This window comes from Oncorhynchus nerka, linkage group LG6 (assembly GCF_034236695.1).
Source record: "Oncorhynchus nerka isolate Pitt River linkage group LG6, Oner_Uvic_2.0, whole genome shotgun sequence".
NCBI lineage: Eukaryota > Metazoa > Chordata > Actinopteri > Salmoniformes > Salmonidae > Oncorhynchus > Oncorhynchus nerka.
Window position 1 is genome coordinate 52549760 of NC_088401.1, and position 25448 is coordinate 52575207.

The 25448-nt window shown below is 43.3% G+C and overlaps 2 protein-coding genes across 12 annotated transcripts; one reads left to right on the forward strand and one right to left on the reverse strand.

Moving 5' to 3' along the window:
- The first annotated feature begins 110 nt into the window (after positions 1–110).
- On the forward strand, positions 111–14602 carry LOC115130606 (synaptotagmin-like protein 4). 10 transcript variants are annotated; one of them, XM_029661910.2, is made up of 18 exons: positions 138–241; positions 6204–6377; positions 6857–7035; positions 7306–7521; positions 7837–7946; positions 8215–8332; positions 8465–8620; positions 8723–8828; positions 9020–9125; positions 9260–9357; positions 9500–9586; positions 9966–10144; positions 11819–11921; positions 12272–12433; positions 12590–12692; positions 12801–12927; positions 13087–13295; positions 13832–14602. In XM_029661910.2, the coding sequence occupies exons 3-18, from the start codon at positions 6917–6919 to the stop codon at positions 13972–13974; spliced, it is 2142 nt and encodes a 713-aa protein (XP_029517770.2). In that variant the 5' UTR covers positions 138–241; positions 6204–6377; positions 6857–6916; the 3' UTR covers positions 13975–14602. The 10 variants fall into 10 exon arrangements, with proteins under 10 accessions (XP_029517776.2, XP_029517770.2, XP_029517768.2 ...); XM_029661908.2 differs by having other exon boundaries at positions 6860–7035; XM_065019656.1 differs by having other exon boundaries at positions 6860–7035; positions 13087–13289.
- Positions 14509–25131, reverse strand: LOC115130607 (sushi repeat-containing protein SRPX2-like). Of its 2 annotated transcripts, none has more exons than XM_065019657.1 (8): positions 24755–25124; positions 19680–19857; positions 18821–18997; positions 18378–18499; positions 15969–16130; positions 15708–15829; positions 15422–15543; positions 14509–15026 (listed from the first exon to the last, which is right to left on the reverse strand). In XM_065019657.1, exons 4-8 carry the CDS (start codon positions 18451–18453, stop codon positions 14864–14866), a joined length of 645 nt encoding a protein of 214 aa, XP_064875729.1. In that variant the 5' UTR covers positions 18454–18499; positions 18821–18997; positions 19680–19857; positions 24755–25124; the 3' UTR covers positions 14509–14863. The 2 variants fall into 2 exon arrangements, with proteins under 2 accessions (XP_064875729.1, XP_064875730.1); XM_065019658.1 differs by having other exon boundaries at positions 15004–15089; positions 24755–25131.
- Positions 25132–25448: the final 317 nt, after the last annotated feature.

A 25448-nucleotide genomic window follows, 5' to 3' on the forward strand; every position in this document is an offset into this window, starting at 1 on the left:
ATTAATTAGCACTGCTTCTGCTTTTTCTCTCAGAAAAGTAGGGAAATAGAGCAGAGGGAATGCACCTTCTGCGGAAAACGTCTGTAGCTATTTGTCGCCCCACCGCTGTCACAAATGTTCCATATCTTCCGGGATGTGATGATTATAACCAACGCTGAAAGTCAACAGTTTCAGAGTGCAGGAAAGAGACTGGAAGGTAGACTGTGGGAGTCACGCTGACATTGCAGCAAAGGGTTGAGCGGTAAGTTGAGTTTGTTGTGATCTATAACATTCATTCAAACTGTTTTATTGAATTACAGTTGCAATCCCAAAAATGTTTACACGACAGTAAATTGTTGAATACCTTTTCCTGATATGGGAAACCTCCCTTAGGAATGATTTACGATCCTCGATTCATTGACGTTGCGAACAAACGATATACCCGTGCACTTGTTTTGTCCGCTACCAGTCTGCTCTGAAAGTTGTATTATTCCATTTGGTTATTTTTCATCTCCTCCCTCCCAAGATTTGGGAACGAAAGAAAGTGGTATGGTCAATTAATTTGAATCACATTCGAAGTGAAGTTTTCGATTTTTCTCAATGGAATTAAAACACCGTCTGGACAGGTGTTAAAATACATTTTTTGAGACTGACAAATCTTCTATGGACTATATTTGCGCTCGCTCATTCAGATGCATTTCTTATGTAGCGCTGTCTTATTCAGCAGATCATGTGTGTTGATAAACAACTGCGCTTTTTCAATAATGTCCAATTAACTGGATGTGTTGCCAACACAATCTTAAATCCAGCCACATCATGCATTGTCTCTAGGCCTACAATAGATTTGTTTGATTACATTTGGGCTGTTAGAAAAAATACAGTATGCTGCAACAAAACAATCAAATGTAGCCTACTGCATTTTTTGTCAAGTCCTTTTGGCAAATGAGGTAAATGACATACTTTGAAATAGTCCTACATTTGCTGTTAGACTTACATTACTTATTGAGTTACTGTCAAGAAAATTGCACATTAAACTATGCTATTCTCATGCATTGTTAAATTGGAATTAACTTTCCTTTTATTATAGCCTATACCCACAATGAGACTATGTTTACACAGGCAGCCCAAATCTGATATTTTGGCAAAGAATCTGATCGGTCAAAATACCAATTAGTGGCGAAAACATTGGAATTGGGCTGTAAACACAACCTAAGATTCCCTGGAAAAGCACTTTATGTGGAGTTTACTTTCCTGTATTCACCTTTTTATTATTTTTTTATTAACGTTGGTATTCGTACAATTTGTCCTCACTCTTTCTGTTGATCTCCTTCTTAGTGTCTATTGACTCTAGAAATATCCCAGGGCACTGTCATCTGTTTCTGTGACACACGCATTCCCTTGAAGTAGGCAGCCGCCTGCTGAGCTGCCCTACAAGGCATTGTACACTTCTCAAATGTGAGTCAATTGGCCTCAAGCGTTAAAACAATGAGGAAAAAGTTTATCTCCAAAGTTCTGCGTGAGTGACACAGCATAGCACACAAACACTGTGGTAATGAGGGCTATGGAATTGAAATCAAGTTTTTTTTTCTCTGCTTAAACTCACTCAACATTATTAGCATTAGAAAAACTTTATTGTCCACCCAATGTGTCTTTGGCTTCACAACATAAAAACAGACATTAAAAGCCATCAGGACTCCATCATCCTCAAAAATAATAAACTATACGAACTACAAAAGTGCAAGTGCAGTTTCCCGTTAGACGGCTATACATTGGTCTAAAAGCCACAATCAACATCAAGAATTCCTAGTAAAAAATACATCATTAAGACTGAAGGGCACCTGATCACCTCCATGATTAAATAATTCATATGTACGTACATCAGGATCTGAGACCATTATCAACAACTTGGGTCAAATTACTTTTTATAGATATTCTTAGATATCTCCTCCCTGAGGGGAGCTTTTCAAACTGGAAATAGTGTATGGGTCATTAGCTATAGTCAGTGCTTTTCTCTGAGTGCTCAGCACTTGTAGTGCCTTTAGAAAGTATTCATACCCCTTGACTTATTCCACATTTTGCTGTGTTACATCATGAATTCAAAATTGATTAAATCATTTTTTCCACTCACCCAGCTACACAAAATACCCCATAATGACAAAGTGAAAACATGTTTTAGAATTGTTTGCACATTTTATTGAAAATTACATTTTCACTCTAATCAATACTTTGTAGAAGCACCTTTGGAGCCAATTGCAGCTTTGAGTCGTCTGTATCAGCTTTGCACATTTGGAATTGTTTTTTTTCTCCCATTCTTCCTTGCAGATTTTCTCAAGCTCTGTTAAGCTGTAGGCCGTCATTGTAAATAATTAAAAAAAGAAAGGCTAGGCGGGGAGAGGCGGAGAACAGCAATCTTCAAGTCTTTCCACAGATTTTCAATGGGATTCAAGTCTGGGATTTGGATGGGCCACTCAAGGACTTACATTTTCCAGCTTTGCTTTGGCTGTTTCCATTGATCATCTTTGAGATGTTTCTACAAGTTAATTTGAGTCCCCTTGTCCAATCAATTGAATTTATCACATGATTTGGAAATGCACACACCTGTCTATATAAGGTCCCACAGTTGACAGTGCGTGTCAGAGCAAAAACCAAGTCATGAGGTCAAAGCAATTAGAGCCGTCCGTAGAGCTCAGAGAAAGGATTGTGTCGAGGCACAGATCTGGGGAAGGGTACAATTTTTTTGTTTTGTTGCAGCATTGAAGGTCCCCAAGAACAAAATAGCCTCCATCATTCTTAAATGGAAGACGTTTGGAACCACCAAGACTCTTTTTAAAGCCTGCCGCCCAGCCAAAATGAGCAATCGGGGGAGAAGGGCCTTGGTCAGGGAGGTGACCGAGAACCCGATGGTCCCTCTTGAGAGAGCTCCAGAATTTCTCAGTTGAGATGGGAGAACCTTACAGAAGGACAACCATCTCTGCAGCACTCCATCAATCAGGCCTTTATGGTTGAGTGGCCAGATGGAAGCCACTCCTCAGTAAAAGGCACATGAAAGCCCGCTTGGCGTTTGCAAAAAGGCACCTAAAGGACGTTCAGATCATGAGAAACAAGATTCTGTGGTCTGATGAAACCAATATTGAATGCTTTGGCCTGAATGCCAAGCGGTTTTCTATTTTCTACATTGTAGAATAATAGTGAAGATATCAAAACTATGAAATGACACATATGGAATCATATAGTAACCAGAAAAGTGTTAAACAAATCAAAATATACTTTATAGTTGAGATTCTTCAAATAGCCAGCCTTTGACAGCTTTACACACTCTTGCCATTCTCTAAACCACCTTCATGAGGTAGTCACCTGGAATGCATTTCAATGAACAGGTGTGCCTTGTTAATTTGTGGAATTTATTTCCTTAATGTGTTTCAGTTGTGTTGTGACAAGGTAGGGGTGGTATACAGAAGATAGCCATATCTGGTAAAAGACCAAGTCCATATAATGGCAAGAACAACTCAAATAAGCAAAGAGAAACGACAGTCCATCATTACTTTAAGACATGAAGCTCAGTCAATACAGAACATTTCAAGAACATTGAAAGTTTCTTCAAGTGCAGTCGCAAAAACCATCAACGCTATGAAGAAGCTTGTTCTCATGAGGACCGCCACAGGAATGGAAGACCCAGAGTTACCTCTGCTGCAGAGGATAAATTCATTAGATTTAATTGCCCCTCAGATTGCAGCCCAAACAAATGCTTCAGAGTTCAAGTAACAGACATGTCAACATCAACTGTTTAGAGACTGCATAAATCAGGCCTTCATGGTCAAATTGATGCAAAGAAACCATTACTAAAGGATAACAATAATAAGAAGAGACTTGCTTGAGCCAAGAAACCCAATCAATGGACATTAGACCAGTGGAAATGTGTCCTTTGGTCTGAGTACATATTAGAGATTTTTGGTTCCAACCACCATGTCTTTGTGAGACGCAGAGTAGGTGAACGGATTATCTCCGCGTGTGTGGTTTCCACCGTGAAGCATGGAGGAGGAGGTGTGCTTTGCTGGCAACACTGTCTGTGATTTATTTAGAGTTCAAGGCTCACTTAACCAGCATGGCTACCACAGCATTCTGCAGCGATATGCCATCCCATCTGGTTTGCGCTTAGTGGGACTACCATTTCTTTTTCAACAGGACAATGACCCAGCACACACACACCTCCAGGCTGTGTAAGGGCTTTTTGACCAAGGAGAGTGATTGAGTGCTGCATCAGATGACCTGGCCTCCACAATCACCCTACCTTAACCCAATTGAGATGGTTTGGGATGAGTTGGATCGCAGAGTGAAGGAAAAGCAGCCAACAAGTGCTCAGTATATGTGGGAATTCCCTCAAGACAATTGGAAAAGCATTCCAGGTGACGCTGGTTGAGAAAATGCCAAGAGTGTGCAAAGCTGTCATCAAGGCAAAGGGTGGCTACTTTGAAGAATATAAAATATATCTAAACCCTTTTTTGTTTACTACATTATTCCATATGTGTTATTTCATAGTTTGATGTCTACACTATTATTCTACAATGTAGAAAATAGTAAAAATAAAGAAACTTTTGAATGAGTAGATGTGTCCAAACTTTTGACTGGGTGTGTGTAAAATCTTGGTCGACCAACAGCCTATCGACCAGTAAATTGGGGTCAGCCCTAGTGTGAATACTAATGTAAATGAGATATTTCTTTATTTCATTCTCAATCAATTGGCAACAATATCTAAAAACATGTTTTCACTTTGTCGTTATGGGGTATTGTGTGGTATTGGTGAGAATGAATATATTTAATCCATTTTGAATTCAGGCTCTAAATGTGGAATAAGTCAAGGAGTATGAATACTTTCTGAAGAAACCGTATATGTTATTGAACTACTTTTTGAGGTTTGCTAACTATCTTGCTATCCATATTTGCTGCCCTGGACAGTTGTGTCCTCTTCTTGGCACTCGGGTTTCCATACCATGTGGTCATGATGAAGCAAACAATACTTTTGTACACTATTTCTCGAATGTGCTGGCTCACACTGAAACTATTCCCGAGCAGATAAAAACGTTGCCTTGCCTTAAAAATATCGTGTGTTCACAGTAAATTCAGAGTTGTCAAAAAAATTGAAGTGCCTTTAAAAAAAAAAAATTAAACGGTCAACTTGACTATTCAATGTCTTCTGAGGTTCTGGATTCACCTAGAGATTGAAGCTCATAACTGGAACATGGCCGATGACAGGCTTGATGTCAGGATTAAACAAATGGTTTAACCAGTGCACTCCACCCGCCGCTCTATGTCCTTAGAGGGTGGGAACCCTGCGATATGCTGAGCTCGTGTTGTTTTTAGCTTTCCTGTTCAAATTCCTTCAAGCAAACGTTCACCCTGTCAGAGGGGTTTAAAACCTCAAGGATCCTGGATCCTATTTGTCATCTATCTATTCTTCTATATGCGTGCCAGCGCCTGTCAAAGTAAGATTAGGTAGAGACTATTTTCCCACATGTCGAAATAAAATCACTATCTGTATGTCAACAAATGTTCATTTATGTTTGTGTACCTGACTCAAAGCTCAAGATACACTTAGGCAGGGCTGTTTTCTTTCCCTGCAAAGGATTTTCTACATGATGTAAGCATAGACAGTACAACGTTATAGGCTTAGTTTGTTAAAGGTGTTGTAGTTTGGTGTATACTCCAGTGGAAATGACACCGTACTGTACGTCCTGGTGAGATTTACACAGTGTACAAAACATTAGGAATACCTTCCTAATATTGAGTTGCACCCCCATTTGCCCTCAGAACAGCCTCAATTCTTCAGGCCATGGACTATAAAAAGTGATGGCATTCCTCCAATGCTTGCCACAGTTGTGTCAAGTTGGATGCATGTCCTTTGGGTGGTGGACCATACTTGAGACATAAGGGAAACTGTTGAGCATGAAAACCCCAGCAGTGTTGCTGTTCTGTGTTCGTCTGGCACCTACTACTATACCCCGTTCAAAGGCACTTAAATCTTTTGTCTCGCCCATTCACCCTCATGTCACAAAGCTTAATTAAAAGTCCTTCTTTAACCTGTCTCCTCCCCTGTATCTACTGATTTAAAAAAAGGGGGGATTTAACAGGTTACATCAATAAAGGATCATAGCTTTCACCTGGATTTACCTGGTCAGTCTGTCTTGGAAATGTTCCACTAGTCCACCTTCACTCTGGTTTGTCTGCAGCAGGGCCATCTCAGGGTGTTGGCTCTAAGCTAGGTCACTGTGTTGTCTGGGTCTGTCCATGCTTGCCAGCTCCATCTTCCTAATTACCCAGCCAGCTCCAGCAAGGCAGAGTGAGAGGCTTCTGACACTGTGGCAGCAGCAGCCTCTCTGCATGGAGGCTCACTAGTGGAGGAGGTAAGGGTAACACCATCCACTAACAGTCCCCTTTGTCTGTATGTCTGCTAGTCCTGCACAGTCTACCCCTCTCTACCTGTCTCTGTCCTTTCCCCTCACAGCAAGCCCTCCCGTTGTTTAAACGCGCACTCTCTCCTGCAGTGGTCCACTGTAATGCTGTGCTCTTTCTGAGTAGCCTGTACTGTATATGAGGTAGTTGCTCATATACTGAAAGTGGGTCCTCCATTAAATGGATATTAGCTGGGGGAAAAGTCTCCGATCAGCTTTACTCCATCTTCAATGCTGCTGATGTTTGGGATCAGGACTTTCACACTGGTTTTCACTGATATCATGAGGGATTTCAAATGTAAGCTATGGTGCTTGGTAAAGCAGGAGAAAGGCATTTTCAGGCAGAAACCACAAAGGACAAGTTATAGATGGATAAAACATGTTCCCATTTTGTGCCTTCTGAACTCAGCCCTGTTCTCTTCTTTGGCTAGCAGGAGCCTGTCTGGCCTAGGGTGATAATCCCTAAGGGGTTAGCCTGGGACGGAGGTGCAATGCCACAGGCTGCAGACATGATTAATGTGGCCTTCCTGACTGACTCGGAGCGGGAGCTGATCCTGGAGGTGCTGCGGAGGGACGAGGAACTGAGGCAGGCTGAAGAGCACCGTGTCCGGTGAGAACTCCCCTCCCGAGCTGCATCTCAATAGTCCTAAAGTGGCTTCCTCCTGCCGTTGTCTCATTTCCTTAATCTGATCTAAAAAGACAGGACCGGTGAAAGTGATACAGTGCATGCTGGTGGCAATCTAGCATTCACCTCAACTCAGTATTTCACGAGTGCAGATGGAGGCAGTCACTAGACTTTCAACATCCAGTTATGCAAAGATGTCAACACAGACACCAATAGGCAAGGTTCTAACCAATGCCCCCCCCCCTGTTGTTTTAGGAAGCTGAAGAAGGAGCTGCTGGACATTATGAGGAAGGGCGCCAAGCGTAGCAGTGGGAAGTACAGTGAGCGTAGCTGCGGCCGCTGCCAGGAACCACTTGGTCCACTATCTGCCGGCTCCAGCCAGTGTAGGGCATGCAAACACCAAGTGTGCCACAACTGCTGCTCAGTGTGCCCCAATGGATCCTGGGTGTGCAGTGTGTGTGCTAAAGAGGCGTAAGAGTCCATTTCTCTGTACTGTACATCCCTGTGTTTGCTGTATCTATATGCAAAGCGTGATGTTTTTGTTAATGTCAAAGACTCTCACTGTACAACGCCCACGAGGAGACGATAATACTTTCAGCGGGTTTACATTTCGTGGATGCACGCTATGCATATCTGTTGCATTCTAAACTTGTGTAAAAAATATATTTTTCTGTGTTTTTATTTTTACAACGTTTTCGCACTGTCAGCATGTCACCCTTAGAGTTGTGGTCCATATATTTGACGATGTTTTAACGTGGTGGTAATGTGTGGTGTTATTTTCTCCAGTGATCTAAAGAAGGTCACCGGAGACTGGTTCTATGACCAGCGAGTCAACCGCTTCTTCACCACCCCTGGACACGACATAGTGAGGACTTCCCTCAAAAAGAGGCCCCCACGTGAGTCCAGGAACCACCAAGTTGTGGGCAACGCTCTATTCAATTGGAAACCCTAAACGACTTTCACTGCTGGTGCAGAGTGGAATGTCATTGTCAGTGGCGTGGCAGCATAGCAATTTGTCATATTTTTCTCTACTCAATTTCAATATTGATATGTAAGAAGCTCCAATTGCACTTCCCAGTAAGGAAATCCCTGTCTGAATGAATGAAGCCACTGTCAGCATATTACCAGTTGCCTGTCATGCTAAAGCTTGGTGTTCTGTTTTAGTGAGGAATAGAGAGAACATGGGAGCGCTCCTGTTGAACAGTACAGAGTTGAACCCCAGCCAGCCCACCACCCCTGTTCCCCGGCCCAGACTGAGGGACCTAGCAGCCTCCAACAAGGAGTGAGTCCTATTTTTATCTGGGGTGACAACACATGCTTTTACAATCAATAGTGTGATTCAGTTACTGTAATATGTGGATGGAGTTTCAATTCAACATATAACATTTTGACACTGTTATTTCAACCTTCTCAGTCTGCTAGACGAAGTCTCAGAAGAAGCCGTGGGAGTTAAGACCAAGGAGCAGCAGGAGCAACAGCAGCACCGGGACAATGAGCCTGCAGAGAAAGCCAGCCTGAACAGTGTCATGACAGAGACCGAGTCCTCTCTTGGGACTCCTCTCTTACCAAGGTAAGTCTACATCCAAACAAATGGGCCTATAGCATTAGCGCTACATGCTAACAAAACTGCTTTTGGGATGTCTGCTCATTATGAATGGTGTTTATGATCCAGGAAGGAGGAGAGCACAGGTCAGTCTAGTCCAACAGGGACCAGTTTGAATGGTCTAGTCAAAGCTGACCTCGTCAGTAGCCACAGCCCCACCTCGGATGCAGACACGGTAAGGAGACCGTTTACCTATCAATCAGGTGTTGGTGTCAGTTCCATTTTAGTGCAGTCAGTCAAGTCGGCAAGTGAAAAGTCCACATGAAAAATAATGGAATTGACCCTAACCCTGTATTAGTCCTCATGTCTCCAGCCAATACATATTATACTGTCACACCTGACTGTAACCCTTGTCTCTTTCCATAGTCCTCCGTAGTAAGTCGTCGTAGTGTTAGTTCTGGCACGGAGTCTGTCGCATTGGAAGATGGCGGCCTGTTCAAGAAGAGCGTCAGACGAGTTCAGAAACCCTCCGGTGAGACTCTTGTCTCCTCGGTAGCCCTGACTCCCAAACTCTATTCAAATATTGTTTTGTTTTAAGGGCATCTGGCCTGCTTGAGTTAACAAAGACATGCTTCATTTGAATGCGTCTCCATGGGTTTCACTCAGAATTCACGTCTGTGCTGGACCTGCGTGAGGAGGGGGCTGAAGCATCAGAGGGCTTTATGGGTGACCGGAGCAAGTCGGTGCCTGGGCTCAATGTGCCAGTGAGCAGTACCTCTTCCTCATTACAGACTAATGCATAAGGCTTCACTATACTACAAAATACTTCCTTATAGTGCTAGTATTGGTGAGAGATGCAGTTGCATTGTCTTTTTCATGATTTTAAATGGTTTGCTGTGCTTGCAGGATGATGAGGAGGATGAAGACATTGATAACTTGGTGAGCATCCATAGAAAGGTGTGCTCAAGTACCTCAAATCTTCGCGGCTCCAAGGTAAATGCATGCGATTCTCACTTATCCTATTTTCAAAGGTTCTAGTTAGTGTGTGATGCTATTTTTAGAGTTCCTCAAGATATTTATTGAACCAGAACTTTGAGACAATTCAGGATATCCTGGTTTGTGTTGTGAGCTGCTGCCTAATTAAGTTACCATGGCAACAAAAGCTCACGCTCAAAGTTGCTTCAGGGCATGCAAATTTGACTGACCTGATTTGTGTGCTTTCCAGGAAGTTTGTTACTTGATTGAATATGTTACATTTACCTTTCTGGTCACATTTTTGCTCATTTTGAATTCCAAGTTATAGAATTGTAGTCAATATGAATGCATTTAAACCAACTACTAACAGAAGTGTGTGTGTGTGTGTCCACCACAGAGCACACTGGGCAGTCTGATGAGTATTTACAGTGAGGCAGGAGATTATGACAGCGTGGAGGTGAGCGGGGACATCGTGTTCTCTATCAGCTACGATGACACCACCCAGAGCCTGGCCGTCCTCGTCAAGGAGTGTCACTCGCTGGCCCATGGGGACGCCAGACGCCAGCGCTCAAACCCGTGAGTGTCCCCTCAGGACTAGGGTTTAACAGTTGTCTCAGTAGGAAATGATGGGTGCATCTCAATAATGTTTCCTCTCCTTCATATCCCCACATCTGAAAACACTGGGTGGATGAAAGTCAGGGTGGATGCCGCTCTGGAATTTTCTTTCAACAAAGCTGCTTTACACTATTCAGATGCATTCCATCATGTCATTGCCAACAGTGATAGTATCCCCCACTCCTTCAAGTGAGACCAACACTATTCTACCGTAGGTTGCAATGAGTCTCGTCATGTTTTTATGATGACAGTAGATAATGATTCCCAGTAATCCTGTTGTTCACTCTAGACACACACTTCATTGTTATTACTGTATGACATAATGTAGATCAGGTTTCCCAACTGGCGGCCCGCGGGCCAAATGTGGTTTTATTCCTCTACAAGTGATTTTAATTGAAGAAATTGGTTCATGTATTCCCATACATAATAGAGAGAACCATGTGATTGTATACAAATGTAAGCAAGGTTTGAATTGATTTTTAGTTAAACATATCTGTTTGGGCTTTTTGTGGTCAGTTTGCCGTTTACAAATGATTTGTATTTATGTTCCGGCCCTCCGACCATCCACTCAAGAACAAATTGTCCCGCAACTGAATCTAGTTGATGATCCCTGACGTAGATCATCTTAGATAAGACCCTGTCCTGTTTACAAAATGTTTGATGTGCCCAGGGGTCATTATCAGAGCTCCAAAAGTTACATTTAACGGAAGAAAAATAATTCTACATTTGTAGTTTGGAAATGTAGGCACTTTATATTTTGACTTAAATAACAGAACAAAAATAGAAATGGAACAATTTCAAAGATTTTACTCAGTTAAAGTTCATATGAGAAAATCAGTCAGTTGAAATAAATAAATTAGGCCCTAGTCTATGGATCTCACATGACTGGGAATACAGATATGCATCTGTTGGTCACAGATACCTTAAAAGAAATGGGCCTCAGGTACTCGTCACGGTATTTCTGTGCATTAAAATTGCCATCAATAAAATGCAATTCTGTTCCTTGTCCATAGCTTATGCCTGCCCATACCACAACCTCACCGCCACCATGGGGCACTCTGTTTACAATGTTGACCTCAGCAAACCTCTTGCCCACACGATGCCATACATGCAAATTCTCTAAAATGACATTGGACGAGGATTATGGTAGAGAAATGAACATTTAATTCTCTGGCAACAGCTCTGGTGGACATTTCTGCAGTCAGCATGCCAATCGCACGCTCCCTTAACTTGAGACGTCTGTGGCATTGTGTCCTGTGACAACTGCACATTTTAGTGGCCTTTTATAGTATCCAGCACAAGGTGCACTTGTGTAATGATCATACTGTTTAATCAGCTTCTTGATATGCCACACCTGTCAGGTGGATTGATTATCTTGGCAAAGGATAAATGTTCACTATCACGGATGTAAACCAATTTGTGCACAAAATTTGAGAAATACATTTTTTGGGGCATATGGACAATTTATGGGATCTTTTATTTCAGCTCATGAAACATGGGACAAACACTTGACATGTTGCGTTTTTATATATTTCTTCAGTATAGTTTATTGGTATTGCAGGACCAGATGGAATATGGCTTAATTTGAACTCTTTAACATGTAGGAAAATATTCATGTTTTTTTTTGTCCTGCAGGTATGTCAAGTGCTACCTTCTCCCTGACAAGTCTCGCATTGGCAAGAAAAAAACCAGCATTAAACATAACACAGTGGACCCCACTTACAATGAGACCCTAAAGGTGATGGCCTCTCTGGAACTGCAGTAGAATTAGATGAACACTGATGAACTTTAACCCTGTATACATCCCTTATTACTCAATGGCCGGTTGTTAAGTTGATAATGCCGCCTCCTTCAGTAGGCAGTAAGATTGATATTGGCATTCAAGATAAGGAGAGTTAGTCGCCGTTAGTGAAAGACAAACAAATATTGATTTTGTTGCTGCCCTTTTTTTAAAACTCTGAGTATAGTGAACAAGCAACTCTGATGCAAAGGCCAGAGAGGGTGGGTGGAAACCTTTACTAAGATGTAGTTGACGGATCAGTGAGAGCAGGGTGTCACTCTCTCACTTCATCTCTTCTCCTCATTCAGTTTTCCGTCAGTCGCTCCCAGGTGCTCAATCGTTCCCTCCAGCTCTCCGTCTGGCACCATGCCCGCTTGGGCCGTAATGCCTTCCTTGGAGAGGTGGAGGTGCCTCTGGACTGCAGGAACCTCGACGCAGGCCACGAGGAGTGTGTGGCGTTCGTGGGGAAAGTAAGCCTGAATTCTCATCACTAGGGCTCAATTGTTCCTGGTCAGGTCACATGGTCAGAAAACATTGCAAGCCCTACACATCAATCACTAAATGTATTTCTAATCTACAGTACAACCCTGTGGTCTAGTGGTTTTACTGACTATTATCCTCTATAGGCGTCACCACTGCAGTCCTCTGCCTTCTCTCAGTACAAAGGAGAACTGTTGATTTCCCTGAAGTATGTCTCGACCAAGAATTCACCCACTGAAAAGACCAAAGGTAGGAGTGCCCGTGTCGACAGAACAAACTAACAGAAAAGCTCAGTCAGCACTATCTGTGTCAGACCAATCCCTACCAGTGGCTGTCTGACACCACTATCTCCCCTAGGCAAGAGACTCTCTCTAGGCAAGAAGACAAAGACGGAGCAGGGAGGGGAGTTGCACGTCTTGATCAAAGAGGCCAAGAACCTGACGGCAATGAAAGCAGGGGACACGTCGGATTCCTTTGTGAAAGGGTTAGCTTGGTGGCATGATGTCACTAACTCTCTAACAGATACATTTAGTTTCATCATCCTCACTTGAGATTGCGCAACTCCTGCTCATTTTAAGAACATTTTTCAGCCACCTAGCCTTCATCAAAATGTAATCCTTCTCACTCATGCTTTTAAACCTAGGTACTTGTTGCCATCGAAGGCCAAGTCCACTAAGAGGAAGACTCCGGTGGTGAAGAAAACTCTGAACCCTCACTATGACCACACATTTGTGTACAAAGACCTGACCCTAGACCAGCTAAGTGAGATGTGGCTAGAGCTGACAGTGTGGGACCGGGAGGCCATGTCCAGTAATGACTTCCTGGGTGGGGTTCGACTCAGCACAGGCACAGGTAATGACACAACACTTTTTTATCTTCCTGGGTGGGGTTTCGACTCAGCAAAGCCACAATTAATGACACACAACACCGTGTTGATTTATGGCGGGGAAGTCTCAGTTTATATCCATTGGCAGTATTGCTCTACCGTTTTACGTGTTTTATTTACTCTTCCGTTGCAGGTCACCTATTTTTCCAATGTTAAAGTTGGTAGTAAGGTGAAGCTACCTCAGTTTAAATTACTAAGAGCAGTAGGCCTATTGTTAAAATAAATCTCATTCCCTGACATTTCTGTCCAAATGTGTGAAGTCTGGTGGACCAAAGCGTCAAACTTGAGCTAATACAGAAAGACCGGGAGTAACTCACGGTGCAGATAGCATTGGCTTCATTGGCTTAATCTACCAAACAATCCCACAACACCTAATGGTCACACCCACTAAGGCCAACTTTGAATCATTATCCCAGGCTTATATGCGCAATAGCCTGGGGACAAAGTTAGGACAGGACAGACTTACTTTAGTTCACTGTTTTTCTGGTGCCCTTCTTTTCAGCCACACTGAAGGTTGGGAAGGAGGAAGTGGAGGCGGATTCTACAGGGGAGGAGGTGACTCTGTGGCAGAAGATGATGCAATACCCTGACTCGTGTGCAGAGGGCACTCTTCCATTACGCTCCTCCATGGGCAAGAGCAAGTGAAGACGCCACACTACCTCGTAACCTGAAAGAAGAGCTATGGAGACAGGGCAATCCCTCAACTTTTTATCACCATCATTCTATAAAAAAATAAAAATAGACTGTGTCTAACCGCAGGCACTATTACGACACTATTGGCCTAAAACAAGTGATTTGAAAGCATAGTGTAAATTCACCTGATAGCTTGAGGTTTTTGATAGAGGTATCATTTCATATTTTTAAATGTAAGGTTGTCAACTATACAAATACTTTTTGAGATCAATCAACACTAACCAAAGTTTTGATCAAATTGAAAAACTCTTGTTTAATTGACATTTTATCGAAGCTGAATTCTATCCATGTTCAGCAAACCACTCATTAACTGTGGCGCTTCATGGGGGTTGCTGGTGTTTCAGTTTCAGGCAGAATCTCTGTTCCACTCTTAAGGCATTGAACCAGTTTTGGTCCATGTCACCTTGGGTTATGATTCATGGTAATTGAAAACTACTGTGCATATGATTTTTAAATATGTATGTAAATATTACCAGTTGCACAAAGTGAAGGAGACTCATTTTATTTAAACTTTTATGCTCTTTTGAGTCCTATGACTATCAAATATTTAATTCACCAAATAAATAAAAATATGAAGTGACTGAACCTTTAATCATCCATGTTTGTTATACCCATCTGTGCAGTATGGAAGGTGAAGTAAAGGTACCTATGTTTCATCCTCTAACAATACACCAACCATCTCTATACTTTTAGATGAAGAGATCTTAGCCTGTTTTTCAGGTTTATCAGCCAATGGAAACATTTGACTAGCAGAGCTGTTATCTCTTTTCTGGGCCAGCCTTCCTCTGAGCTGATATCTTTGTAAAAGTGTCTGACCTCTCCAAGCCACCAGGGGGCACTCTTAGTCAGAGGTCTCTAACTCCAACCGCCTCCGTTCTTCTTCATCCAAAAGGTTATTGTCGATGTATGAGAAGAGCTCATCGGATGTGGTGGGTGTGAGGAATCTCTCGTGGTCCAAACCATCCTTGTCCAGCAGCACCATGTTGAAGTAGCATCCGGAAAGCCTGCCAGTACCACAGTACGAGATGACCATTTCGTGTCAAGTCAGTGATGGTGTATTACATTGCCTGAAGATGCAGTGCAGGCAACATGATTGGACACTCGTAACAAATGGATCAATAGTCACTTTATTAACGATGTTTACATATCTTGCACTACTCATCCCAGATGTATATACTGTATTTTATACCGTCTATGCTGGTCGGTCATGGCCCATCCATATATTTAAATGTACATATTCCATCCCTTTACTTAGATTTGTGTGTATCAGGTAGTTGTGAAATTGTTAGATATTGCTGCACTGTCGGAACTAGAAGCACAAGCATTTCACTACACTCGCAATAACATCTGCTAACCATGTATGTGACTAATACAATTTGATTATGTGAAGTCACCTTACCTCAGACCCTCAATGACCTCAGTGTCCAGGTGACGTCCCTTGATGTGACCCACTTCTCGAGGAGGGGACCCTAGCAGCTCAATCACTGTCACTCCTCTTATGTCCAGACCACAATCTGCTTTCTAGGCATGAAAACACCCCAAGAATGGTCACAATTCATACAAACGAGGTGCTCATATTTCATTCACTAAACAGCTATTAAGTCCTGTAGTAACTACCATTGTTGAGAGCAGAAATTCCCTGACTTGCAGATGATACCCAAACCATCCCGGTGTCTCGGACTCACCTGTACCATAAGGTTCTGGAGTTTGTAGTCTCCATGGGCTACGTTAGGTGCCGACACAATCCTCTTCTTCTCGTAGAACCGGTCCAGGAGCCCAGAAGCTGTATCCACATCTGTTTTAAACTCTATTGCACAGTACACATGCACACACCATCAAAAACAGTATGGTTGTTGGTATAATCACTTTACATGTATGGGTTCAGTTGAAGACGACAAACCAGATGGCCATGCTCTGTCATTGGTTCTCAATACTAATGGACGCACTCAGCAGGGGCCTCAGTCCAGCTGTGGTCGAACTGGCAGACACGGCTGGAGATCCCCCTCTCCTGGCCCCTGTCACAGTGGTACTCGCACACCGCCTGTAGTTGTTCCCGTCACAGGTGAGGTAACCATGGAGAGGGGGCTTGAGGACTGGACACCTCCTGACTGGGGAGAGATGGAGAGCAGGATCTCTATTGTTCACAAAGCAATTGCTGATCTAGGATCAGTTTAGGATTTAAGATGATATGGACATAGGGACATGATCCTTGATCAGCACTCCTACTCTGAGACGCTATAGGGGAATTCCCTTTTTATGCACTTTTCTACCTACGAGTATTGTGACCTTGAACTTTAGTGGGTGAATAGCATGCTATTGTCATGCTTTTTGTTTTCCCGGGGTGGAGATGGAATAAATGAAGGTGTGTTGGAGGTGTGTCTACAGATACACCGTATTCTGACCTTGACCTACACTAAATGACCAAAAGTATGTGGCCACCTGCTCGTCGACTATCTCATTCCAAAATCATGGGCATTAAATATGGAGTTGGCCGCCCAGGTAATGCTATAACAGCCTCCACTCTTCTGGGAAGGCTTTCCACTAGAGTTTGGAACATTGCTGCGGGGGATTTGCTTTCATTCAGCCACAAGAGCATTAGTGAGGTCGGCACTGATGTTGGGCAAATAGGCCTGGTTTACAGTCGCCGTTAAAATACATCCCAAATGTGTTCATTGGGGTTGAGCTCAGGGCTCTGTGCAAGCCAGTCAAGTTCTTCCACACCAATCTCAACAAACCATTTCTTTATGAACCTTACTTTGTGCATGGTAACATTGTCATGCTGAAACAGGAAAGGGACTTCACCAAACTGTTGCCACAAAGTTGGAAGCACAGCGCTAAGATTTCCCCTCACTGAAACTAAGGGGCTTAGACCGAAACATGAAAAACAGCCCCAGACCATTATTCCTCCACCAAACTTTACAGTTGGCATTATGCAGTCGGGCAGGTAGCGTTCTCCTGGCATCCACCAAACCCAGATTCATCCCTCGGAGTGCCAGACGGTGAATCATGATTCATCAGTCCAGAGAACGTGTTTCCACTGCTCCAGAGTCCAATGGCGGCAAGCTTTACACCACTCTAGCCGACGCTTGGCATTAGCCTGCTCGGCCATGAAAACCCATTTCATGAAGCTGACGAACAGTTCTTGTGTTGACGTTGCTTCTAGAGGCAGTTTGGTAGTGGTGTTGCAACCGAGGACAGTCGATTTTTACACGCTTCAGTGGCCCCGTTCTGTGAGCCTGTGTGGCCTACCACTTTGCGGCTGAGCCGTTGTTGCTCCTAGACGTTTCCACTTCACAATAACAGCACTTACAGTTGACCGGGGCAGCTCTAGCAGGGCAGAAATTTGATGAACTGACTTGTTGGAAACGAGGCATCCTATGACAGTGCCACGTTAAAAGTCACTGAGCTCTTCAGTAAGGCCATTCTGCTGCCCATGTTTGTCTATGGAGATTGCATGGATGTGTGCTCGATTTTATACACCTGTCAGCAACGTGTGGCTGAAATAGCGGAATCGACTCATTTGAAGATTACCATGGGTTGAAGAATGTGGCAATTTCCTTTTGTGTGTAAAGGCTCTCCAAACCTCTTTTTTATGATTCATAAAAATACTTACCTAAACCATCTATGTTTTTCAGTGGCAGGGACTGGAAGACTAGTCAGGATCGAGGGAAAGATGAACAGGTCAAAGTACAGAGAGATCTTTGAGGAAAACCTGCTCCAGAGCGCTCGGGACCTCAACTTGGGGCGAAGGCTCACCTTCTAACAGGACAATGACCCTAACCACACAACCAAGACAACGCAGGAGTAGCTTCAGGACAAGTCTCTGAATGTCCTTGAGTGGCCTAGCCAGAGCCTGGACTTGAACCCGATCGAACATCTCTGGAGAGACCTGAAAATAGCTGTGCAGCGACAGTCCCCATCCAACCTGACAGAGCTTGAGAGGATCTGCAGAGAAGAATGGGAGAAACTCCCAAAACCCAGGTGTGCCAAGCTTGTAGTGTCATACCCAAGAAGACTCGAGGCTGTAATTGCTGCCAAAGGTGCTTCAACAAAGTACTGAGTAAAGGGTCTGAATACTTATGTAAATAAGGTGTTTCCGTTTTTGAAAACATTTGCTAAAATGTCTAAACAGTTTTTGCTTTGTCATTATAGGGTATATATAGTGTGTAGATTGACAAAAAAATAAACAATTTAATCCATTTTAGAACAAGGCTGTAACATAACAAAATGTGGAAAAAGTCAAGGGCTCTGAATACTTTCCGAATGCACTGTTGTTTGTCCAGTAAGTCTGGGCTTTACTCTAGTCCAAATATCAGGTCATTGTGTCTGAATGTCAGGTTACTGTGGTGCCTTACCCTCCACACGAACAATGAACTTGCAGGCAGCCCTGTTTCTGGCTTGGTCATGTGCTGTGTGCCGGATAATGTTCATCCCCTCTTTAAAGTTGGTATCTGGCCCCTGGCCTATCAGTGTTACACTGCAAACAGACAAAGAACACCACGTGATTCACCTCCTGATAAAGCACAGGGGAAGAAGGAGGGGAATCTTGGGAAAACAATTAGCTTGGATTCCAAATGTTTTTGAAATTTTTGCTGTGCTTACAGGGTGCATGCATCTCATTAACTCATGGAAATAAAATTGAAAAAAATCTGCTGACTTAATTACCACTGACTTTGACCATTCACTTACCTCCAGGCATATCAAACCAAACACCACCTGGGTTTCACACCACAGTGAAAAAGCATTCATGAATCATGTCAGTATACGTGGACGTGCTGACTAAACATATGAGCTATACCTGCACAGATGGACTCTGCCCCACTCCAGGACCCCCCATCCAGACAGGTACGAGAGTGGTCCCCCTCGATCCGGTACCCCAGCTCACAGATGTAGCCACAGCTGGAGTCCACCACATAACCCTGGGTGCAGTGGTACGTGCCATGCCAGATCAGGTGCAGCACGTTGCAACAAACCTCTGTGGAGTCACCATAGTCAACAAGATAGACCCTGAGTATAACAAACATTAGGAAGACCTTCCTAATACTGAGTGGCATAACCCCCCCCCTCCCATCAGAACAGCCTCAGTTCATCAGGAATCTACAAGGTGTCGAAAGCATTCCACAGGGATGATGGCCCATGTTGACTCCAATGCTTTCCACACTTGTGTCAACTTGGCTGGATGTCCTTTGGGTGGTGGACCATTCTTGATACACACGGAAAACTGTAGAGTGAAAAACCCAGCAGTGTTGCAGGTCTTGATTCAAAATGGTGCGCTTGGCACCTACTACCAAACCTGTTTCAAATTGTATGTCTTGCCCATTCACACTCTGAATGGCACACATACACAATCCATGTCTCAATTCTCTCAAGGCTTAAAAATCTGTCTTTAACTTGTCCCCTTCCCTTCATATACACTGACTGAAGTGGATTTAACAAGAGACACGAATAAGGGATCATAGCTTGCACCTGGATTCACCTGGTCAGTCTGTCATGGGAAGAGCAGGGCCCTTCATGTTTTGTATACTCTGTGTATATTACTCCTATGAAGTTTTTTTTCTAAAGAAAACTCAGGGTCTTTAAAAGAAAAATGAACAATAGAGGACATGGACAAAAAAAAGACAATCAGCTGTATCGGTCTATAATCAGGCTGTACTCACAGCGGCAGTGACTGGCGGTTGGGCATGCACTGCACCGAGGATCTGCCCAGCAGCTTGTAGCCACGGTCACAGGTCATCTCGCAGCGGGTGCCTAGTGTGCTGCGGTAGTTCTCTCCTCGGGGGAAGTGGCAGGTCACATCCCCATTGGCCAGGGTCAGAAAGTGACACCATCTTAGATCTGAATCAAAACAATATTGTTTAAACACACACTGGAAAGCAGCGCCAAGACCAATGTGCTACAGACATGCCAAGAGACACTGATTTCAAAACAGTGATGTGGGGTACGTAGATTTCAAATCTGTGTTGTTGATAATGTTAGTGTTGTGACTGTGTGGTTCTCCGTAGTTACTCCTGTAGTTCAGTTGGGGAGTGTAGTACTCCTCCTCTAGCACAACCTCATTGTAGCTGCTGTGCATTGTGGTTCCAGAGCCTGAAGCCAACGACACACTATTATTAGCTCTAAAATCAGTCATAGCAACAAGGCATAAACAGATAAACTATTTGTCAGCTACTAATGTATTTATGGGCGATATGTACTTTCTTTCCCACACATTAACCTACATGTATTTATCAGCTTATTTGTGATTCATATGAAATGATTTTGAGGTAGAACATGAAGAGTAGAATTAAGGTCATGCAGAGAACTTTTGATGCTAATGGTTTCCCCACAAAGTCTCAGGTTCACACAGCCTGAATCCTGGTCCTTTCCTGAGCCATTTCCATAAAGGGAAGTTGGGGAAAAAAACCTGGTTGGGATCCAAAAGTGAAGTCCAGTGAAAACTAGTACATCTCTGAAAAAGGGCCAGGCTTTCTGGTTTGCTAAAGTTTCATTCAACTCAATGTAAAAGTGTTTTAGCGTCACATGGAAGGAAAATAAGATGGCAAAGAAAGTAGGAAAAGGACTTAACTGGGCACTGAATGTGCAATAAGATCAGGACACGTGAAGAGGACAACGTTGGAAAGCAGAGGTCCTCTCCTCCATTTTGAGCGTATTACTGTAACTAGTTAGTCTTTTTGCCTCGTCGTTTTCACTGTAGCTTTAAACCAAGGAGCTGAATCTAACTTTCCATCTAACTGTCTCCCTTACCACACTCATTCTTTCTCCTCACTTGTGGTCTATGTTATTTCATAAACCCAATCTCTTGAAGGATATTTAAAAGGGACTCTTCTGTTTAGAAAAAGGGCTGCCGGATTAGATTCCCCCCCCCTTGTCTCTCCGCTGAGTACTTGTGGTCCAGATACTAGCTTACTCAGTAGACAGGGGCTAGCCAATGTGTAATTTAGACCAATGGAAATTCAACTCATGGTGACAAATCTCAACAACGTTTCGAATGATGGTAATTTGGGCACTTGCAATAGGCTGCTAAATGTGCAATGATGTTTACTTACAAACACCTTTCACCAAATGCCTTATTTACAGTCCGACTCTGAATAACACAAAACATGCCCTCAGATTCCTAGCACCCAAGTCTCCCTCGTGTTTGCAAATCCAAGTGAGGATAAACTCTTTTTGCATTCAAGACAGTTTTACATTTCAGCAGCGATTGAAATCCTTTGTACCATGTCTCATAGTAGACATGCAAGTGGTATCAATATTCAAATATCTCTTTTACGTTATTACACTAATGCAGGCAGCTGCCATGGCCGCCTGCAGGTTGTAAAGCAGATAGACACAGCATGCATCACAGTGAGACCAGCCAGGAACACTTCCCACTGCTCTCGGTGAGGCGGTTGCTTTAAAAGAAAGACATACAATGACCACTGCAGGGAGAACATCCAACTAGGAGAAATGAGTCATTCTGGAGAGGGTGGATTTCACAAGCCAACTATTCACAGCAGCCACACTGCACTCGTTTCAATGGATATATTCTCATGTTGAGGTTTAGGAAGTTGATTTCAGATCAGCATCCTTTTGTATTTCAGTTGGAAAAGTGTTCAATTACAGTTGAACATGTGACTAATAGCATTGGTGAGACATAGCCAGAATCAATCCATTAGCGACTAGATTTTGGCTTTGTGGTTTTGCTTTGTAATCAACTGGCAGCAGGAATGAGTTTGGGTGGATCTGAGGTGACTCGAATCCCTGTCTCGTAGGGGCCAAATGAGGGCCTTGGCACAGCTGGTCTGTGCACACTCAACCATTTGTCTGTGATTGGAGATGTAACTACACAGGTCTGAGAAGGGGTGACATGCTCAACAGAGGAGGAGGGCTAGAAAGAAAACTCAGGTGACTGTAGGCTTACTACAGTGATGACTTGTATTCACCTACAAAACTTTTTCTTAATGAAAAAATGCATAGATGGGATATTTGGGCTTCTTTGCTCTCTCTTTTTTTTAACTGAAAAATAATGTTAGAAGAGTGGTTGAGTTTCTGTTCAGGAAATATCCCTGCTCTCTTTGTAATTCCTTCAGGTCCCTCTAAAGATCCCACCTCGGCTACTTCTATTTACTGCGGTGATTGAGGTATTTATTTTTTTATTTTACCTTTATTTAACCAGGTAGGCTAGTTGAGGAACAAGTTCTCATTTGCAACTGCGACCTGGCCAAGATAAAGCATAGCGGTTCGACACATACAACAACACAGAGTTACACATAGAATAAACAAAACATACAGTCAATAATACAGTAGAAAAAAAGAAAAGAAAAAGTCTATATACAGTGAGTGCAAATGAGGTAAGATAAGGGAGTTAAGGCAATGAATAGGCCATGGTGACGAAGTAATTACAATATAGCAATTAAACACTGGAATGATGGATGTGCAGAAGATGAATGTGCAAGTAGAGATACTGGGGTGCAAAGGAGCAGGATAAATAAATAAATAAATAAATAAAATGCAGTATGGGGATGAGGTAGTTGGATGGACTGTTTACAGATGGTGCAGTGATCTGTGAGCTGCTCTGACAGCTGGTGCTTAAAGCTAGTGAGGGAGATATGAGTCTCCAGCTTCAGTGATTTTTTTCAGTTCGTTCCAGTTTTTGGTGGCAGAGAACTGGAAGGAAAAGGCAGCCAAAGGAGGAATTGGCTTTGGGGGTAACCAGTGAGATATACCTGCTGGAGCGCGGGCTACGAGTGGGTGCTGCTATGGTGACGAGTGAGCTGAGATAAGGCAGGGCTTTACCGAGCAGAGACTTGTAGATGACCTGGAGCCAGTGGGTTTGGCAACGAGTATGAAGCGAGGGCCAGCCAACAAGAGCGTACAGGTCGCAGTGGTGGGTAGTATATGGGGCTTTGGTGACAAAACGGATGGCACTGTGATAGACTGCATCCAATTTTTTGAGTAGTGTTGGAGGCTATTTTGTAAATGACATCGCCTAAGTCGAGGATCGGTAGGATGGTCAGTTTTACGAGGGTATATTTGGCAGCATGAGTGAACGATGCTTTGTTGCGAAATAGGAAGCCGATTCTAGATTTAATTTTGGATTGGAGATGCTTAATGTGAGTCTGGAAGGAGAGTTTACAGTCTAACCAGACACCTAGGTATTTGTAGTTATCCACATATTCTAAGTAGGAGCCGTCCAGAGTAGTGATGCTGGACGGGCGAGCAGGTGCAGGCAGTGATCGGTTGAAGAGCATGCATTTAGATTTACTTGCATTTAAGAGCAGTTGGAGGCCACGGAAGGGGAGTTGTATGGCATTGAAGCTCGTCTGGAGGTTAGTTAACACAGTGTCCAAAGAAGGGCCAGAAGTATACAGAATGGTGTCGTCTGCGTAGAGGTGGATCAGAGAACCACCAGCAGCAAGAACGACATCATTGATGTATACAGAGAAGAGAGTCGCCCCGAGAATTGAACCCTGTGGCACCCCCATAGAGACTGCCAGAGGTCCGGACAATAAGCCCTCCAATTTGACACACTGAACTCTATCAGAGAAGTAGTTGGTGAACCAGGTGAGGCAATCATTTGAGAAACCAAAGCTGTTGAGTCTTCCAATAAGAATGTGGTGATTGACAGAGTCGAAAGCCTTGAACAGGTCGATGAATACAGCTGCACAGTAATGTCTCTTATCGATGGCGGTTATGATATCATTTAGGACCTTGAGCGTGGCTGAGTTGCACCCATGACCAGCTCTGAAACCAGATTGCATAGCGGAGAAGGTATGGTGGGATTCGAAATGGTCGGTAATCTGTTTGCTAACTTGGCTTTCGAAGACCTTAGAAAGGAAGGGTAGGATAGATATAGGTCTGTAGCAGTTTGGGTCTAGAGTGTCTCCCCCTTTGAAGAGGAGGATGACCGCGGCAGCATTCCAATCTTTGGGAATCTCAGACGATACGAAAGAGAGATTGAATAGGCTAGTGATAGGGGTTGCAACAATTTCGGCAGATAATTTTTAGAAAGAGAGGGTCCAGATTGCCTAGCCCGGCTGATTTGTAGGGGTCCAGATTTTGCAGCTCTTTCAGAACATCAGCTATCTGGATTTGAGTGAAGGAAAAATGGGGGTGGCTTGGGCGAGTTGCTGTGGGGAGTGCAGGGCTGTTGACCGTGGTAGGGGTAGCCAGGTAGAAAGCATGGCCAGCCGTAAAAAATGCTATTGAAATTCTCAATTATAGTGGATTTATCGGTGGTGACAGTGTTTCCTAGCCTCGGTGCAGTGGGCAGCTGGGAGGAGGTGCTCTCATTCTTCATGGACTTTACAGTGTCCCAGAACTTTTTTGAGTTTGTGCTACAGGATTTCAGCATGAAAAGGCTAGCCTTAGCTTTCCTAACTGCCCTTGTATATTGGTTCCCCACTCCCCATTGCATGGAACCTATTATGGGCCATAGATGAGACTGACAGGGTGTGTCTGTACTGGCAATAATGATTTTATAGTAGTTTACGAAAGTATAGTTTCAAAGTATGTCCGGATATAGTCATAACTACTTATTCAGCATGAGGAATATAATAACATTTGCATGCATTCTGTACATCAAGGCTACTGCCAAGTTTAATCTTTGAGTAAAGAACCAGAATAGTCCAAGTGCAATGTATCTGCCCACTGGTCACAGACGTGAATTTAAGGTATAGTCTACGTTAGTTCAACTGAAATGACGTGATAACAACGTTGATTAAACCCGTGTGTGCCCTGTGGGTGATCTTACCCTCATTGTGTCCCAGCAGCTCTCTGATAAAAGGTCACCAGGAATAGTAAAAAGATATGGAATCGTGACATGACAACACGGTCTTTACGCGCAATAATTCAGATAAATGTGATACTAGGCATCGACTTTAGCCAATGTGGAGACCATTGACCAATAGTCCAGCGCAGAAAAAAAGTAAGGCGAGCTCTAGTCCAGACCATAAGCACGACTAAAACGTAAATTCGTTAAATCGTTTTTTTTATACGACAAAACTATTCGCGTCTTTTTCTTCTCTCTCTCTCTCTCTCTCTCTCTCTCTGTGCAAAGAAGAAGCCCACCAACGCTCCAGTCAAACCAGACGACAACTTTTACTGTAGAAGTTCCTCGGTGTCCACTAGTTACTACAGCCACAAAGTCAACAGGTTATGGGATGGCATAAGGTTAGCAGTGTGTTACCGTTAGGTTTAAAATCACATTTTAAGAAGATACATTTTAGAAATAGGCGGGGTTTATTACCTTTTGGCTGTGGTAACTAGTGACGACAAGTTCCTCCGCGTTTATCACATGCGGTTCGATAAATGACCACTAGGCGGCATTGTTGGACTAGTTACAAGGGCTATCATACAGCCCTTTTTATTTGTTTTATTTTTTTATTTCACCTTTATTTAACCAGGTAGGCAAGTTGAGAACAAGTTCTCATTTACAATTGCGACCT

Coding starts and splice junctions, on each gene's coding strand:
- LOC115130606 (XM_029661916.2), top strand. CDS start 6,917: ATGCCACAGGCTGCAGACATGATTAATGTGGCCTTCCTGACTGACTCG. Junction 7,947..8,214: donor CCTCAAAAAGAGGCCCCCAC/GTGAGTCCAGGA, acceptor GTTCTGTTTTAG/TGAGGAATAGAGAGAACATG. Junction 9,126..9,259: donor ACGAGTTCAGAAACCCTCCG/GTGAGACTCTTG, acceptor GGTTTCACTCAG/AATTCACGTCTGTGCTGGAC.
- LOC115130607 (XM_065019657.1), bottom strand. CDS start 18,453: ATGAACATTATCCGGCACACAGCACATGACCAAGCCAGAAACAGGGCT. Junction 16,131..18,377: donor GTTCATTGTTCGTGTGGAGG/GTAAGGCACCAC, acceptor ATCTCTCCCCAG/TCAGGAGGTGTCCAGTCCTC. Junction 15,027..15,421: donor GAGGTCATTGAGGGTCTGAG/GTAAGGTGACTT, acceptor TGGTACTGGCAG/GCTTTCCGGATGCTACTTCA.